General features: G+C 31.2%; 1 protein-coding gene and 2 long non-coding RNA genes across 3 annotated transcripts in view; all 3 read left to right on the top strand.

Annotated features, from left to right (window-relative positions):
* The first annotated feature begins 7,353 nt into the window (after positions 1–7,353).
* Positions 7,354–9,904, top strand: LOC149492705 (uncharacterized). Its single transcript, XR_016318927.1, has 3 exons — positions 7,354–7,754; positions 8,476–8,557; positions 9,359–9,904. It is a non-coding gene; the product is annotated as an uncharacterized LOC149492705 (long non-coding RNA).
* A 4,196-nt stretch (positions 9,905–14,100) lies between these two features.
* LOC149492704 (uncharacterized) lies at positions 14,101–16,391 on the top strand. Its single transcript, XR_016318939.1, has 3 exons — positions 14,101–14,501; positions 15,223–15,304; positions 16,106–16,391. It is a non-coding gene; the product is annotated as an uncharacterized LOC149492704 (long non-coding RNA).
* A 1,333-nt stretch (positions 16,392–17,724) lies between these two features.
* LOC105642434 (5-oxoprolinase 1) overlaps positions 17,725–20,034 on the top strand; it is a 2,628-nt gene continuing 318 nt past the window's right edge. The window contains exons 1-2 of the mRNA XM_089715920.1: positions 17,725–17,862; positions 18,555–20,029. Of these exons, the coding sequence (XP_089572046.1) occupies positions 18,609–20,029 (1,421 nt within the window). The 5' untranslated portion in view covers positions 17,725–17,862; positions 18,555–18,608. The remainder of the gene's footprint in view (positions 17,863–18,554; positions 20,030–20,034) is intronic.

Raw genomic sequence — 20,034 nt, 5'->3', positions numbered from 1 at the left:
ACATAGATCTAGTCTAATCTACCTTATGGATATTTTTCACCAATATTATCATCAAAATTCTTTAATTAAATTTATTTAGCAACAATTAAAATTTGCTTTAATTTATTAAAGCTATCTAATCAAATTAATATTCACTAATAATTATTTTAATTTTTAAAATCTTTTAATTATAATCAATATTTATAAACTATATTGAGAAAATACCTAAAATATAGCACTGTCAGAGTGGCTTGGTTGGAGCCGACAAGTGTGGCGGCTGTGTTCACCGACACGAAGAGAGAGAAAGCTTAGAGCCACTAGAGTCACTTGATCATGCAAAAGTCACCAAAAAATAGAAAAAAAGTGCTAGCAAGAGGACCGAGACGAAGCTGTCTCTAACGCTTTTGTTGATCCAAGAGGAAGGAGCCATAGCGCTTGCCTGAATCACGAGGAAGGGGAGATGCTACATCGAACAACGATCAAAGGCTGAGATTGCAGCTCACCTCTGCTGCGTTACTGAAAACAGAAAAAAAAAAAAAAAAAAAAAAAAAAAGAGAGAGAAGAACTGAGGTGCGATGGCGAGGAGTGGTGGCGCGATGGCAAAGGGTGGCATCGGCTCACTATGGCGACCAAAAATAGAGAGAGAGAGAGAGAGAGAGAGAGAGAGAGAGAGAGAGAGAAAGGCTGAGCGCCGCTGGGATGACGAAAGAGAGGAAGAAAAGAAAGAAAAGAAAAGAAAAAGAAAAGGAAAGCTTCTAGGGCTTTCTGGGTCATTCCAATTCAATTCAAACCAGATTTGGTCCAAATCAAAATTTATTCTTATTTTCACTTGGTTTAAAGATTTCAAACTGGTTTACGGATCTGATTTAGCAATAATAAAATTATTTTTTGCTAAATTTCATTGGTTAGAATTTACAATTAAATTTTTAAATAAAAAATCTTTGAAATTGAATTTTCATATTATTTCATTATTATAGCTTTTGACACAAGTATACTTAGTTTAATGAAATTAAAATTTACAATTTTAGTTATTTTTTTATAATTGTAAATTGTGATACAAGTCAAACACAATAAGTATAAATTTATGTTAAATTTCGTTATTCAAATTTATTTATGTTAAATAAATTGTTATAAATAAAATTTTCAATAAAAATTTTTTCGGTATTAAATAAATATCATGCTGGGTAAAACTACATGTACTAAAGAGAAATAAAGAAAGTTATCTAGTAGTCCTTTCGTTCAACTTTAATAGCAACATTTGATCTTCTCATAAAGATTAAAAAAATAATTGAACTAAATTGATTTTTAAAAAATATATGGTAGAATATCTAAATTATTTTCTTAAAATTAAAAGCTCCCCATCTAATTTTCCTACAAAACACCTAATAAATTTAGATAAAATTGAAAAAAAATAAATTAGTACATTCTCAAAATCCTAAATAAGCATTTAAAGTGAAATAAAATAAAATATGTGCTATTAAAGTGGAACAGAGAAAATATTATATTATATGTAATTTAAGAAGCACGGGACCTACGCTTGAGAAGAAATTGCACGTGGTTACAATGGTTTGGTAGAGGAGGTGATAGTCCACATGCAAAGAGAGAGTAAGAGCTAAAAAAAGGTAAAGTTGAAATGCATTTATTTATGTGTTTTATTTATTTTGTTTCAATTTTTGTGCCTCTCCTAGTTAGGGCACTCTTTCCAAAAAACATTTTTTTTAAGTCTCAACGTCCTCGTCGAGAGTCGCTCTGCGAGACGTCCAGTAGTCTCTGACTTGGTCTTCGAATCGTAAGTTTCAGCTCGTTCCCAGCTTGCCTCGCTTTCAGGTTGGCCCTTCTTGCCTAGAGGCCAGTGCCTGGATTCCAGCAGATTTCTGTCTTTAGTGTGCTTGATTCTTTAATTATTATGGCCCTGTTTCCAAATAGCATTTGAGTTAATTTTTATCATTTTGAAGAAGTTAAAATTTTATGTTTACTAATTGAAGCGTTTGTTAACATATATTTTATAATAACTTTTAGAGTTTGAGTAAGTTTTTTTATGAAACGTTAAACACTTTAAGGTTTAGCTTATAACGTTTAGCATTTAATTTTTAATTAAAATTTTTTTGATAACCATATTTATTGTTTTTTTCTTCGAATTCAGTTAATTAAGAAATTAATTTTTTATTATTTTAAATTAAATAATTATTTTTACTGAATATTTCTAATTTAAACCATTATATAAATAAAAATTAATAATTAATAACTAGTAGCTACTACAACAGCTAATCACTATTAAATCGGTTAATATTGTCGAATAGACCTATGTTAAAATCCATAAGAAATTGTCTAATAATAATGGAGGTGAGATTGAATTGTCACTGACAAGTTTGTCTGAGTTAAGTGTTGTGAATTTAATAAGGCTATAAATTAATATAACATTTTATTATTTTATAATTTATTTATCCTCTAATTTTTTAAAAAATCTTAATTTCCTTTTGAGTACTATATATATTAGTACTGCATCTTCTAAATTTATCACACAAATTATTGTCTTTTATACTCAATATATTTTTAGATAGTGATAAAAATTTATACCTTGAGCAAAAGACATTTATGGTTAATGATTCCTAAGTTTCTTTCTTTTTCCATTCAGGTAATTTTATGGTTTGAATAATTATTTTAATTGTGTTTATTATTTTTGATTTAGTTAAGAAAGTGAGTTTATTGTTTTTAATTTATTAGTTTAGAATTATTTTATCATTTTTAAATTTATAGAAAAAATCGGATTAGTAGTTTTTGTTATCATAATCAAAGAATAAAAAAAAGTGGATAACAAATATTATATTTTTCATCATGTTAATTTATTATATTTTCAATCAAATTTAATTCATATCAGTTATTTATAAATATTTACTCGCATATCGTACGTGCATACGACTAGTTTTTTAGACTTTTTATGTTTGGATCAATCAATGGATTAAAATAACTTTAAAGGAAAATAAATTTTTTCTTTTTAAAGTAAGAAACGTTTTTGGACATTAAAAAATTTATTATAGTTTTATAAATAAATTTATTAATCAATTTATCTATGGTAGTTACTTTTACAATTCTAAATATTGTTGTAGTTTTATAAATTAAAAAATATTAATTTTCAACTAATCTTTAATATTGTCATCTTTTTTAAAAAGTTATTTTTGGAAAACAATTGCACAAATTTATGCCTATGTTTTGAAAAAAAAAAAACTTCAATCTACAAAATCATATCTGTTATATACTGTAATTTGACTAATTGAATTATTTAATTTGTAAAATTAGATCAACTAAATACTAATAAGATAGTTGAAAAATATGAAGACTATTTTGCAAAAGTTGTATAATTACATTTCAATTCTGAATTTTAGATATAAAAGCAAAAATCTGAAGAATTATTGTTGTTAGTGTGAAAAATGTGCAGCGTTACCAAAAACTTTAACTTTAGGTACATGATAGGTCTTTTGTAAAGTATGAAGGGCTAAAATTTTTTTAGCCAAGTTCATAAATAAACAATTTTGCGCACCCTTAACTTCTTTTTAACAAATTGAACACTTTTAACTTATAAAATTGCACCTATTAGATACTTTAACTTGCAAAAAAATTATTCCATTAGACATTCTAAGTTGTTATATTAGAATACAAAAGTATTTATTAGATAGTTGAAAAATATAAAAATTATTATTTCAAAAATTGTGTTAACCACACATCAAATAAATACTTTACACATAAAAGTCAAAAATATAAAAAAGAATTGTTATTACTAGCACTACAAAAAAAATCACGGATTAGCAATAAATACTGTTCGTTTCTAATAGGAATGGCTAAGAAATAGATTAGAAACAGAAAAGGACTTTAACATCTTTGAATGATTTTTAGAAACGATTAGAAACGAATATTGTAGAGATCAAACATTCTGTTGCTATATTGAAGGGTAATAAAGGTAGGTACGTTAAAACGGATTGGAAATGAAATTAGAAACTATAGTGTACAGAGGTGTATAATATTACCAAATTTGTGACTTCAAATGACATAATATGCTCTCAGTAAAGTTTAAGATACCATATATTTTGATGAAACATGGGGTGAATTTATACATTAGGTTAAAGGTTTTTCGTGAAAAATGTATATATATTTTGCAAATTAAATATTATTTTTTTAACTTGTTGTCGACCGGTTACAAGTTGGAATTCACCTCTCTTTTTTTGCTTTATCTTCATAAAAATTCTTTTAATGAATTCTAGTTAGTTGTTCAACATAATCACCCAAATATATGAATATGCAATTTTATTATTATTTTTTGTTATTTAAGTGAAATGTTTTGTAAAAAATACTACCAAGTATATTTATATTCTTTTTATATAGAAATTTTATATATTAGTATCTGAGTACATATCAGTGTTATGGTCCCTTGATATGGATCGGTAATGGGTCAGTGAGTTAGAATATTATAATGAGTGAGGAAAGATTGGGAAGGTGGAGTGGGTTTTTTTCTTTCTGCGACCTTTGATCGTAACGAAATCAGATTTGTTAGAGAGAAGTTGGATCTCTTGAGCTGAAGCACTCAAAGACTTTGTAAATTTTTTTTGCATATTTTTATTATTGAATTTTCGAGTTTAAATATACTGCTAGAGGAATAACTACCTCCTTTAAACAGGGAAACACGAAAACATGGAAGTTCAAATTCCTACAACTAAGGAATATGATTAACACAAATTGAACCTCAACTAAACAACAAAAATAAAACTGAACAAAGCATGAAAACCATCTACCAATACTTTTGGTGGACGCGTCTAGTATCTTGGAGATGACCTGGTCTTTGCTTTTTCTTTTTCTTTTTTTTTTTTTTTTTTTTTTTTAAATTCCCATGTGTGAGGCTGTTGTAAACTTGAATGCTGAAATTTGGATCAGTTCAAGAATTAAGGAGAAGGAGAAGAGAACCTTAGAAATGAAGTTTTGGATGCTAATATCCGTAGATCCCTTTACTGTGTCAGTTACTAACGACATTATTTTTAGTGCATTTTAGCTTAACTTCCTAAAACTCATAGTACCTCTCTGTTTCTTTAGCTTAGCTTAGCTTAGCTTAGCTTAGCTTATTTTAGCTTAGCTTAATGGCAGTAGCAGCGATTCCATCAAGAATGAGAATCGACTGAGTTTGGATTTTAGGATGGAAAAGAACAGAATGAGGAGCAATTTTTGGTTGTTCATGGCATTTTACTGTTGTGGCTGGGAAGATTCATGTGTTATTGAAGGGAGACTAGTAACTAAGATCCAACGTTTCAAAATTATTAATTAATAATTAATTATATCAACGTTTCAAATTAAAAGCATGAACAAAAGAAAAAAAAAATAAAAGAAGGCTTCTCTTTTTCCGGCATGAAATCCAACGTGGCAAAATTATTTGCCACTTGGAATGCTAATTTTCCACATCATCCGCGCATGTTGCACACAACTTGTTTATCACTCTGGTTAGGCATGCAATTGTTACAAAAAAAAATAAATTTAGAAAACCACGATGTCATTTCTAAAGTATAAAGGGTCACAAAACCTTTTTGCACAAATTTAGGGGACAAATGATGTATTCCGCCTCCAACATTATCATATCAATCTTTCACCTCCATTCACTTATGTTGATGGTTGGAACATATACAAAATTCTTTATTGCTAGAGTCTGAAATTTAGCAATTGAATTAAATTTACAAAGATCACAAATAGAATTCATAATTTTAATATACAGAAATATTCAATATCAAATCTTTGAGTCCACAACCATTCTCATTATATATTATACTTTTTTCAACCCAAAATTACAGTTGAATTCTCTTTTTTTTTTTTTTTTTTTTTTTTGTCCCAAAAGAATAGTACCATTTTAGACGCTCAAAATTTGAGGGTAAATAATATATAGTACACCATTTAAAAGCAGAGACCAATACAATTTATATATAGTATTTTTGAAAAAGTTAAAGCGTTTTTTGAGGGCAAATAATTTAAAATTTAAAAAAAGTGCATTACTGCACCATTTAAAAAAAATGAAAATGTTAAAGATATATTAACGGTTGTTAGAGGAAACATTTGTTACAAAGAAATACATTAATACATTAATTAAATAATTCATTGCTATTAAACTTTATCATTTTTTAAAAACTAATAATTAATAATAATTACTTAAAGCCACTAATTTAATACATTAAGTAACCAAATCAAACCAAACTAAAAACACAAATTCAAAATAAATCCAAATCAAACCAATACATTAATACATTAAATAATCAAATCAAACTAAATTAAAAACACTAACTCAAAATAATTCCAAACTAAATCAATATATTAATACATTGAATAATCAAATCAAACCAAATCAAAACCACTAATTCAAAATAAATCCAAAACCAAACAAAACCAAGCCAATACATTAATATATTAAATAATCAAATCAAACCATACCAAGTGGAAGCCTAATTGGAGGAATATGCTACAGGTCAAATTAAAATGCCAAGTGGATATGCCACATGTCAAATTTTTAGGAACAAAATGCTTGCTTTATAAATAAACTAGCATTAGGCCTGTGCTTTGTACGAGTTTTTTAAAGCCATGGTTTTTTTTTTTTATAAGTTTTGTCGAAATTAAATTCCAATTCCAATTAATCTTTTTAAAAATTAATTGTATATCGAAAGCTTTTAATACTAAATTCAAGATTAATTCTTATATTTACCCCTCAATATGCGGGTTTAAAATTTAAAAATATTTAAATGTTAAAAGTAAAAAATATAAAGTTCTTGCAAATCTAACCGTCTGTTTATCTGAAATACCCCGAATTTTTATTTTCAAAACTTTGGAATTTTTATTAAATCAAAAATCTGAATTTTTGATAGTATGGGTTGTTACGATCGAGCAATTCTAACTTTGAGTCCAAATTTGAATTGGGCCAAGCCCAAAACGGATTATTCAGGATTTTCGATTGGACAATGTTTAAAATGTTGATGAAGTAAAATAGGATACAAATTATTAATTGATTTTAAATATATGATTATGTATGTAATTGGTATATAAACTAAAATCAAATATTATTACTGTTACTATTTTTTATTATTATTGAGTAAATGAAGGGAATGTTTTCTAACCTAACTAAATAATTAAATTAAATCAAACCAAACTCGGGAATCAAAGCGATTTTTTCGAAAACCACACGGATAATCTGAAAACCAAGTGAAAAACCTACAAATCAAATAAGACTCGAGCTAAATCATTGAGTTGGACCAAACCGGTTCGAATCGAACCGGAATGGTCTTGAAACCTCTAGAACCACTCCCTTTCTTTTTATTTTTTTTTCTCCCTCTCTTCTTCTTCGCGCATGCAAGGAGCAGCGCCGCTCCTCGTCCACCTCCCCTCCCTTCTTCTCCTTCTTCTTCTTCTTCTTCTTCTTTCTTTCCTTTTCCTTTCTTCTTCCCTGGATCTGCGTCGGCGTTGTGTTCCAGCCGCTCCAGCAGAGGCGATCGACCACCGAGCGCCACCGCACGCAGCCCCAACGCCACGTCCAGCCGCTCCACGTCGCAGCGCCTCCGCCAGCTTCCTGGGTCAGATCGCGCGGCACGAGCAGACCCAACCTCCCTCTGCCTTCGGTCGAGCAAGCGTCGCGCCATCGCCACCGCCTAGTCGCCGCTCCAGCGCGCCTCCGACCACCAACAGCCACTGCTCTCCGATCCGGCACGCGTGGAAATTTCCGATCTAGCAGAAATTCGACAAAAAAAAAAATTATATTTGGGGTATAAATTAATTTAAATGCATTTTCGTTAAATAATTTAATTTTATTCATGGTAGTTAATTAAATTTAGTCATGTTAGTTTAATTTTAATAATTTAGTTGATTAATTTGATTTTTGTAATTTTAGTGAATTAAATCGATTTTAGTAATCTTGATTAATTAATTTGATTTAGCAATTTTGATTAGTTAAATGAATTTAATTTGGTTAGATCTACTAAATTAATTTAATTTAGTGTTGATCCATTGATTAATAAAAATTACTTGAATAATTAAAATTAAATTCGTGTAATAAATAAATTGTTAGGAATGATGATATATAGAATTAAAGAAACATTTATAAATTTATGTTGATATGGAAAATATGGAGGATGGGAGAAATTGACTTGATTGATTGCCCGATGGATGGGCTGTGTGGTTTGAAATATTTGATGAATTGTTGATATCTTAACAGGTGGATAGTCCAATTTTTAGGGGAGATGCCGCCGAAATTTCGGTAGAAAAATAAAATAAATTTCGGTAGAGAGTAAAATAGAGTTCGGTAGAAAAATAAAAATTGAAATTTATATCGAGAGTAGATTACGTAGAAAAATTTAGAATGAGAAGACCCAGATATATATGCATATATAACAAGTGAATTAAATGACCGGTAACCGAAATAAATAAATGAATGTATAAGTTTTTGAATTAAAATACTTATTTAGAATTTTCTTGTTTATTTTAAAGGTTTATAGAATACCAAAATGCGAGGACAAAAGCTGGAAGCATGTGGCTATAAAGACAGTCCTTTAAAGGACAATAAAGAACTGTGAGTAGTGTTAGATAATTCGCCTCATCCGCCTGCATTCATACATTCACGGCTAAATGTTATCATGCATTATTGCTATATTGTGATGCACAAATTGTTGATATTAAATAATGCTTGATTACCTGTGATGTGATACTGCTGTGCCTTGTTTGTGTGGAATTGGGATGAAGTGGACCACCATGGGTTTGTGAGGACGGTCTATGTGATATGGATCCTAAATATGATATGATATGATATTGACCGTCGGCCGGGAAAATGGGAGATCGGCGCCCCCGTGTGCACCTGATGATATGGATTGTAAGGAAAACCACAGGATGGCTTCTTGTTGTTGCGCACCTGATAATCTAGATCTGATTGTAGCCCGCAGGGTGGCCTCCTGTTGTGAGCACTTGATGATCTAGATTGGATGGAGACCACCGGGTTGCCTCCTGTTGGTATGGAAAAGAAAAGAGAGAATGGAAAAACAATGAGAGGACTGGTCAGTGAGGATTAGACCAGTTGGCCGTATGGGGGATCGGCTCCCTGGTGCACATGTATGAGAGGGCGAGCCATGTGTGAGGACGGCTCGTTGGGGTTTTAGGTGGTACCACTGACTAATTTCCACGTGATGTGATTATATGAAGGTGATAATAATTGTGGTTGCTGTTGTATTGCCATTTGTGTGACACTGCATGATCATAAATTTAATTGATAAACAAATAAAAATATTTTACAATCTGTATGATTGTGTGGGGTGAGAGGGTTATCTAACCCTACTCATTGAGTTTGGCGCTCACTCCTGCCTACCTATTTCTTTTCCAGGTAATAGAAGAAAGAAAAAAATCCTATGGAGTTGAGACATAAGTATAGAAGACTGTAAACGATAAATAAATGATGAGGTAAATGTACAGGTAGAGTTCCGCAATTGTATTCTAGTGGGTTGTAGATGAACTGTACTAGTGATACATAATTGAAATAAATTATTGGGCCTGTATCCACAGTTATGAATAGTAAATGAGATTTGTATAATATAGGCTTACTACGGGCTTCGGGGGCCTTAAGCCCACCCAGGTCCTAGTGCCGGTCCGGTCCATGGAAATGGGTCGTGACAAAGTTGGTATCAGAGCATAAGTTAGGCCTTAGGAATCAATTGCGGAACATAGGAAAAGAAGTATAGGACTCCTATGTTGGGATCGGCCGTAACCAACAAAGGAGCTGTAGTCTGGATTGAATTCCATTTTAGTGCCGGTGGACGCATCGTGCACGAGAATGGAAGGAAATCTGTATGAAACTTAGGATGAGAACTAAAGGGACATAAATAATAGGAAATTATAAATAGGTCTGGGTAACTGACGTTTATAAAATAAATACTTTGAGTTTTGCTAAATCCCCTCCATCTATTTTGAAGCAGAAGATCAGTTGAAAATTGGTGTAATGGCCTGATCACCCAGTACACCTTGATTCGACAAGAGACACTGCTTCAAAAAAAAAAAAAAATTATTTGAAATTGTTTAGAAAAGAATTGGGAGTTTTAAAGACAATAAGAACGTGAGTTTATTTAAACTATGATTTGAAAAAAAAAAAAATGTTTGATTATTTGCGTATTGGAACTTGTTTTTATTGTGAAGTTTCAATTAATTGCTGGTTTTATTATTCTGTCGGCATGTCAAAATTTGTTTGATTTTAGAATTTAAATGATTTACAAGGATTACATGTTTGATTTATTTTATTGTCTATCCCGAGGACTAAATTAGGCTTACAGAAATTGATACTGATAAATTAATAATAAATGGTATAGAATATGAATTTGAATGAAACTTTCAATTAAGATACAGATTAAATTCTAGAAATGTTACGGTTAGGTAAAAAAAAAAAATTTATAAGGTGAAAGTTCAGTTTGTAAGAAATTTATTAGACATTATCTAATTAAGATCCTAGCACATGTAGGATACTTAATGGGCTAGACTAAGTTCGTGAATCTATTATAATAAAAGGAATGTAGGAGATGATGAATAACTTTAAATTATAAATCGGGAATGAATTAATCAGAGCATATATATAAAAAAAATAAAAAAAAAAAAAAAATAAATAATAAATAAAATTCAAATGGAAAGAAACATGCATGCTATAGGAAAACAAACTTAATAAATTAAGGTAATTGGATGTATCTAGGTAGAGAGTTCTGTAGAAAGGACTAATATCATTTATTAATCTAAGTTACTTATAAGAAAACTTATATAAAATCTACTTTAAAGAATTAAGTGCGAAAATTAGATCGAGGTGCTAAATAGAATGAAATAAAGATTTAATAACATTTGGAAAGGGATAAAGGTCCAAGATAACTCATGCTGAAGTAGAGATTGAAGAATTAGACTAAGGACATTTAAGAAGCAATGACCTTAGGATGGAATTCCATTTCGTGTAGAATGCTGGTTTTACGATTCATGTACCCATAATTAAGCTCTTTTACGATAAGACTTAAATGAGATTGAGTACACTAAGAAGATATGGAGGATAAAAGAAAGATTAAAAAAAAAAAAATGATGCTAAAATAAATAACTAAATAAATAAAGATAAGATAATAATAATAATAATATAAATATAAATATAAATATAAATATAAATAATAAATCACTAATGAAAATAATTTTTGGAAAAATTTAAGGTGTGGACCAGTCTATTTGACAGACTAATAATAGAGAAAGGAATAGTAATAATGGAGATTAGAATATTTTTGGTTTAAGAGGATTATTTAGGGATGAAATATGTAACAGTAGACTGGAACTAGATGAGTTGAGGACTGTCCTCGTGGAGATAGACAATTCATTTTTGTGTTAAATACAAAAAGATTTTAGAAAATACAATGGGTGTTGATTTTCAAACTTTTCGAAAATATGTTATATTACCATTGATATTGGTTTTTGAAGGAAATAAAAGTAAAATGCAAATTTCTATTATAAGAATTTCAAAGTTATATATGAGTGACATGCCGATATTTTTAACTGTGGAAAAGGAAAATTATTTTGAAATTGTCTGTAATGGTCAGTTACCCATAGGATGGTCGACCTAGAGTGTAGTCGTCAACTCATTAGTCGAATTTTGAATAAACGATTAATCTATCAGTGAAACAATGTATAGTGGGAGTATTAATAAATGAGGATTCTTAAATTACTCAAAACTCCTTAGTTAGTACACACATTCGATGAAATGCACAAGAGATAGCTAGTATTGTGGACTATTAGTACAAGTGAATCTGATGAGGCAGAAATTTTCTCAAAATAAGAAATAGAAATCAATAAAAATTTAAAAATAGATACGTTAAGAACTGTAATTTTTAGTATTATGCCTTTTAGACTATAATGACTTGTGACAAATCAGAACTATAGAGTCGTGATATTTAAATTTGAAGTTTGGGTAGTTGCTAGATCATAAGAAAATTTTTCAACTTTAAGGGATGTTTTGGAGTTAAAAGACATGTTAATAAAGTACAATTGAAACATGTGGCAATTAATTTCTCCGAAGTCTTCGATAAATATTAAAATTAATTAATTTAAATCCTGACAGGATGGTTGTCGGTAAAGAAAAAGAATATTCAAAGTTGACTCTTCTATGAGACAATGCTTTGACTTAAATTGATTAGGGGGCTATCTGAAAATGATAACAGTTGTAGATGTAAACAACCCATTATTGGATTAAACAATTAAACTTCAAGAGGTTAAATTAGTGAAATGTACAGTTATTAGTTGAGGTTGAGACGATAACAACAGGTGGCAGTGTGCTAACCTGAGAAACTAGAAATGATAAGGTTAAATGGATAAATTTAAGGAAGTTGTAAATACCTTGCTAGACATAAATAAGAAAAGATGAGATAGATAAATTGACACTATATTTTAAAACTTGGATGGAAAATTTAACAAGTAGCTTATGTATTATAAATGTGGAGTAGGACCTTGCTATTATTTCATAAATAAAGTATAAACTGAACGTTCATATGGAAACAAATAAATTATTTAGTTGACGCAGAGTTGGGTGAAAGAAATTGAGTTATTGATGTTTTTTTAATTGGTGTGATGTCGAAATTGTAAGAAAGCGTTAGATCGGGACTTAAGAAAATAATAAAGATTAGATTGAAACAATAGTAATCGGATAAGTTGAAAAAAAAAAAAAAAAAAAAAAATCATGATTCGTAGTATAAAGAAACTAATTGGAAGGAATACGTAACAAGTATGCTTCAATATCCTTAGGATGAATTAATAAGCAACATAAGTGAAATTAGAGGTTATTATAAAAGTCAACTTTTAATGATAAATGTGAAGATAATTTAAGGAATAAGCATTAGACGGAGGGATGGTCGGTTAAATAGAAAAATGTGGGAATCCATATAGAGTAAGAAAACTAATAGTGCAGGGATGTCCTTAGTAAAAGAACTATTTAAATAATTGCGCTAGTGTACCATAAAAATATTATAAGAATAGAACTTGTATAAAAAGAACTAATAAAGTGAGTTCGAATAACCCTGCGATATTATAGACAACGAACATTACAAGAGAATTTAAAAAAAAAAAAAAAAAAAAATTTTGGATTAAAATAACAATTTCTCAACCTTAATTAGTAAACGATTTAGTCATAACATATGTAAATTAAATGAATCAATTCTTATTATAAAGAAATTGAAGGTCAAATTGTTTTGCCTTGTGTAAATTATATAATTGGTTTTCGTAAAAGAATGCGCAATAAATTAATTTTCAAATGAAAGTAAATAAGCTTCAGCTAGGTGGTACTATGTAGCTTGAACGAAATTTTATTCTACATATAATAATTGGCGGTAGAAGTACAATCAGAATACCCCCACTCACTTTGTTTTCTCGATATGTATTTTCGCTTTTGAGCTGTCTCTTTGGTATTGGAAGCAATTTCTTGCAACTTTAAAATTTCCCATGCACCCAGTCTTATTCTTTCCCACTAGATTCAATTCGAGGACGAATTGTCTTAAGGGGGGGAGATTGAAATACCCCGAATTTTTATTTTCAAAACTTTGGAATTTTTATTAAATCAAAAATCTGAATTTTTGATAGTATGGGTTGTTACGATCGAGCAATTCTAACTTTGAGTCCAAATTTGAATTGGGCCAAGCCCAAAACGGATTATTCAGGATTTTCGATTGGACAATGTTTAAAATGTTGATGAAGTAAAATAGGATACAAATTATTAATTGATTTTAAATATATGATTATGTATGTAATTGGTATATAAACTAAAATCAAATATTATTACTGTTACTATTTTTTATTATTATTGAGTAAATGAAGGGAATGTTTTCTAACCTAACTAAATAATTAAATTAAATCAAACCAAACTCGGGAATCAAAGCGATTTTTTCGAAAACCACACGGATAATCTGAAAACCAAGTGAAAAACCTACAAATCAAATAAGACTCGAGCTAAATCATTGAGTTGGACCAAACCGGTTCGAATCGAACCGGAATGGTCTTGAAACCTCTAGAACCACTCCCTTTCTTTTTATTTTTTTTCTCCCTCTCTTCTTCTTCGCGCATGCAAGGAGCAGCGCCGCTCCTCGTCCACCTCCCCTCCCTTCTTCTCCTTCTTCTTCTTCTTCTTCTTCTTTCTTTCCTTTTCCTTTCTTCTTCCCTGGATCTGCGTCGGCGTTGTGTTCCAGCCGCTCCAGCAGAGGCGATCGACCACCGAGCGCCACCGCACGCAGCCCCAACGCCACGTCCAGCCGCTCCACGTCGCAGCGCCTCCGCCAGCTTCCTGGGTCAGATCGCGCGGCACGAGCAGACCCAACCTCCCTCTGCCTTCGGTCGAGCAAGCGTCGCGCCATCGCCACCGCCTAGTCGCCGCTCCAGCGCGCCTCCGACCACCAACAGCCACTGCTCTCCGATCCGGCACGCGTGGAAATTTCCGATCTAGCAGAAATTCGACAAAAAAAAAAATTATATTTGGGGTATAAATTAATTTAAATGCATTTTCGTTAAATAATTTAATTTTATTCATGGTAGTTAATTAAATTTAGTCATGTTAGTTTAATTTTAATAATTTAGTTGATTAATTTGATTTTTGTAATTTTAGTGAATTAAATCGATTTTAGTAATCTTGATTAATTAATTTGATTTAGCAATTTTGATTAGTTAAATGAATTTAATTTGGTTAGATCTACTAAATTAATTTAATTTAGTGTTGATCCATTGATTAATAAAAATTACTTGAATAATTAAAATTAAATTCGTGTAATAAATAAATTGTTAGGAATGATGATATATAGAATTAAAGAAACATTTATAAATTTATGTTGATATGGAAAATATGGAGGATGGGAGAAATTGACTTGATTGATTGCCCGATGGATGGGCTGTGTGGTTTGAAATATTTGATGAATTGTTGATATCTTAACAGGTGGATAGTCCAATTTTTAGGGGAGATGCCGCCGAAATTTCGGTAGAAAAATAAAATAAATTTCGGTAGAGAGTAAAATAGAGTTCGGTAGAAAAATAAAAATTGAAATTTATATCGAGAGTAGATTACGTAGAAAAATTTAGAATGAGAAGACCCAGATATATATGCATATATAACAAGTGAATTAAATGACCGGTAACCGAAATAAATAAATGAATGTATAAGTTTTTGAATTAAAATACTTATTTAGAATTTTCTTGTTTATTTTAAAGGTTTATAGAATACCAAAATGCGAGGACAAAAGCTGGAAGCATGTGGCTATAAAGACAGTCCTTTAAAGGACAATAAAGAACTGTGAGTAGTGTTAGATAATTCGCCTCATCCGCCTGCATTCATGCATTCACGGCTAAATGTTATCATGCATTATTGCTATATTGTGATGCACAAATTGTTGATATTAAATAATGCTTGATTACCTGTGATGTGATACTGCTGTGCCTTGTTTGTGTGGAATTGGGATGAAGTGGACCACCATGGGTTTGTGAGGACGGTCTATGTGATATGGATCCTAAATATGATATGATATGATATTGACCGTCGGCCGGGAAAATGGGAGATCGGCGCCCCCGTGTGCACCTGATGATATGGATTGTAAGGAAAACCACAGGATGGCTTCTTGTTGTTGCGCACCTGATAATCTAGATCTGATTGTAGCCCGCAGGGTGGCCTCCTGTTGTGAGCACTTGATGATCTAGATTGGATGGAGACCACCGGGTTGCCTCCTGTTGGTATGGAAAAGAAAAGAGAGAATGGAAAAACAATGAGAGGACTGGTCAGTGAGGATTAGACCAGTTGGCCGTATGGGGGATCGGCTCCCTGGTGCACATGTATGAGAGGGCGAGCCATGTGTGAGGACGGCTCGTTGGGGTTTTAGGTGGTACCACTGACTAATTTCCACGTGATGTGATTATATGAAGGTGATAATAATTGTGGTTGCTGTTGTATTGCCATTTGTGTGACACTGCATGATCATAAATTTAATTGATAAACAAATAAAAATATTTTACAATCTGTATGATTGTGTGGGGTGAGAGGGTTATCTAACCCTACTCATTGAGTTTGGCGCTCACTCCTGCCTACCTATTTCTTTTCCAGGTAATAGAAGAAAGAAAAAAATCCTATGGAGTTGAGACATAAGTATAGAAGACTGTAAACGATAAATAAATGATGAGGTAAATGTACAGGTAGAGTTCCGCAATTGTATTCTAGTGGGTTGTAGATGAACTGTACTAGTGATACATAATTGAAATAAATTATTGGGCCTGTATCCACAGTTATGAATAGTAAATGAGATTTGTATAATATAGGCTTACTACGGGCTTCGGGGGCCTTAAGCCCACCCAGGTCCTAGTGCCGGTCCGGTCCATGGAAATGGGTCGTGACATTATCCTTAATTTTTCATCTAAAAAAATTTAAAGTTACAATATTTATTTTTTTCCATTGTATAAACTTTAGTTTCGGGCTTTTTTAAAAAAATAAAAAAGAACTGAACTGTTAGTACAAATATTTGAAAAAGAGATTAATTTGCAGCTGAATTAAAACCAATAGTTTATGTAAAAGGTTTTTACATCATTAGACAAAAGGAATTAAGTCATAAAGTGATAGCATATAATTTCCTTATAATAAGAAATATAAAAAAACGAATAAATATTTAAAATGATAGCATTATTTTTAATTGGTTATGCAAATAATAAAAGTGTAAAATATTATATTTAACCTTTTCATCCAGCAATACTATTTGTACTTGTAAAATCTCTACTATTGTTGAAAGACACATTGCAAAATCGTGATATCCTCACTTTTATTTTCCAATCATTTCTATTTGTATTCAAATTTTCAATTACATCATACTTTTCACTTGTATTTGATAGTTTAACTGCAAAAACATGTTAAATAAATTTTTAAAAAGGAGACAAAAAAAAAGTTTGAGTAATTACTACTTATCCCATTAATGGAAATAGCTGAAATGCAAATAAATTCTGAACTTTTAAGAAAAAACGAATAATATATTTAAAAGGAGAAATCAATACACTTTTGTCAAAAATACATAAGAATATAGTGATACTACCTATATATATAGTATTTTTAAGAAAGTTAAAGTGTTTCTTGAGAGTGAACAATTTAAAATTTAAAAGTATTATTACACCATTTAAAAAAAATTAAACTGAAATATTAATAAAATTACACAGATAAACAAATCAAACATTAATACACTAATAAAGCGTTGAAATGTTTTTTAACTTCACAAATTTGAAGCCATTAATACGCAGAAACATTTGTTATTAAACTTTATTATTTTTTTAAAACTAATAATCAATAATTATTACTTAAAGTCATTAATATATTAAATAATCAAATCAAACCAAATCAAAAACACTAATATAAAATAAATTCAAACCAAAATAATACATTAAATAATCAAATCAAATCAAAAATACTAATTCAAAATAAATGCAAACCTAACCAATACATTAATATATTGAATAATCAAACCAAATTAAACCAGAAACACTAATTATAAATAAATTTGAATCAAACCATACTAAGTAAAAGTCTAATTGGAGTATTATATCATATGGCAAATTAAAATATCAAAGTGGATATGTCATACGTGGAAAAAAAATGCTTTATAAATAAATATATATATATATATATATATATATATATATATATATATATATATATATTGATTAGCTCTCACTGGAATGAATTTCTGTCAAACTTTAAGGACTAAAAATAATATTTATCCGTAATAAAATACTAATGAATATATTTTTCATAAAAGGAGGACTGTATCTTGGCTGTTTATGCCTTCCAGTTGATTCTCGTCAGACTCTGCCTCTTTCATTCAGGTACCAGTTACTCTCTGTTTTCCTTTATCTCTTAAATTTGCGGTGATTACAGTAAGCTTTAGATATTCTGCTTGTTTTAGTTACATTTGTTCATATAACTTTCACAAAATCATTTCTGATTTCTCTTTTGGCTCTTTCTATATTGATTGACTGGGTAAATTTTCATTTCGTCAAGATTGAATCGTTTTATGGTTTTATTGGTATTAGAACCGTGACTTCTGCTTCCGAACTTGGCTGCTTTGCTAGCTTAACAAAATAAATATGGATTCATTTCGTTTGTGAATGAATTCTCATGTTAGTATCTTATAACATTCGGTATTGGAGTAATAATAGTATGCCTATGTAATTTGGAATTCGTCCAATGAAAGATATAAATTTCCATACAATTTTTAAGACTCCAATACTTGTCAAGAGTGGATTCCAGGAATTCCATAATTTGTTTCTTTTTGAGAATCCAGTTGTTCTAGGAAAACCTTCTATTAATCAAATATAGCTTCACTAAAAACACTAATGATTAATCGGCTTAAAATTTCACTTTAGAGGCTTGAAATTCCGAAGTTTATATATTTTGATCACAGTGCTTAGTCAGATCTCATGCACAAAACCATATTTGCATGCTTGCAATTTATGGTCAATTGATTCTTGAGCTTACTAGAATGATACTTTTTTCTTACCTTTTGAATTCCTTCCAGTTTTGACTTATTCAGGATTCCTAGCTAATTTGATTTCTGAGCCTTGAGATTAGAATGGGGAGTATCAATGAGGAAAAGCTCAGATTTTGCATCGACAGAGGAGGCACTTTTACTGATGTTTATGCTGAAATCCCAGGCCAGCCTGATGGGCGAGTTTTGAAACTTTTGTCTGTTGACCCAGCAAATTATGATGATGCTCCAGTAGAAGGGATTCGTAGGATTCTTGAAGATTATACAAGAGAGAAAATTCCACGAAATTCGAAAGTTCCCACTGATAAGATTGAATGGATACGGATGGGTACGACTGTGGCAACAAATGCACTCTTGGAGCGAAAAGGCGAAAGGATTGCTCTTCTTGTGACTCATGGCTTCAAGGATCTGCTGCAGATTGGTAACCAGGCCCGCCCCAATATCTTTGACCTCACTGTATCAAAACCCTCAAATCTTTATGAAGAGGTCATAGAGGTTGATGAGAGAGTCCAGCTTGTTCTTGGTACAGAGGAAGTTGATCAAAATTCTTCAGCATCAGTTGTTAAAGGAGTGTCTGGAGAGCTTGTCAGGGTTGTGAAGCCACTTGATGAGAAAGCATTGAAGCCTCTATTAAAAGGTCTCTTAGATAAAGGGATTAGCTGTTTGGCTGTTGTATTGTTGCATTCTTATACTTTCCCACACCATGAAATAGCTGTGAAAAAATTAGCTGAGAGTTTGGGTTTCAGACATGTTTCCTTATCTTCAGCTTTGAGTCCCATGGTTCGAGCTGTTCCTAGGGGTCTAACAGCTAGTGTGGATGCTTACTTAACCCCTGTGATCAAAGAGTACTTGTCAGGATTCATTTCTAAATTCGATGAAGGGCTGGGGAAGGTGAATGTTCTATTTATGCAATCAGATGGAGGACTTGCACCTGAAAGTAGATTTTCAGGACATAAAGCTGTTTTATCAGGTCCTGCAGGTGGAGTTGTTGGTTACTCACAGACCCTCTTTGGGCTTGAAACAGAAAAGCCCCTTATTGGGTTTGACATGGGAGGTACATCTACTGATGTAAGCAGGTATGCTGGGAGTTATGAACAAGTTATTGAAACCCAGATTGCTGGGGCCATAATACAAGCACCTCAGCTTGATATAAATACTGTTGCTGCTGGTGGTGGATCAAAGTTGAAGTTCCAATTTGGTGCTTTCCGTGTAGGACCAGAATCAGTGGGTGCCCACCCAGGTCCTGTTTGTTATAGGAAAGGAGGACAATTGGCAGTCACTGATGCTAATCTTATTCTTGGTTTTGTTATTCCTGATTATTTCCCATCCATTTTTGGTCCCCACGAAGATCAGCCTTTAGATATTGAGGCAACCAGAGAGGAATTTAAGAAGCTTGCAAAACAAATAAATTCATATAGGAAGAGCCAAGATGCATCTGCAAAGGACATGACAGTGGAAGAGATTGCCCTGGGCTTTGTGAATGTTGCAAATGAAACGATGTGCCGGCCTA

The sequence above is a fragment of the Jatropha curcas genome, chromosome 11 (assembly GCF_041381405.1).
Source record: "Jatropha curcas cultivar XTBG-Jc1 chromosome 11, XTBG_Jcur_1.0, whole genome shotgun sequence".
Lineage (NCBI taxonomy): Eukaryota > Viridiplantae > Streptophyta > Magnoliopsida > Malpighiales > Euphorbiaceae > Jatropha > Jatropha curcas.
Note: the sequence above shows the minus strand (reverse complement) of the source record. Positions and strands in the feature narration are given on the sequence as shown.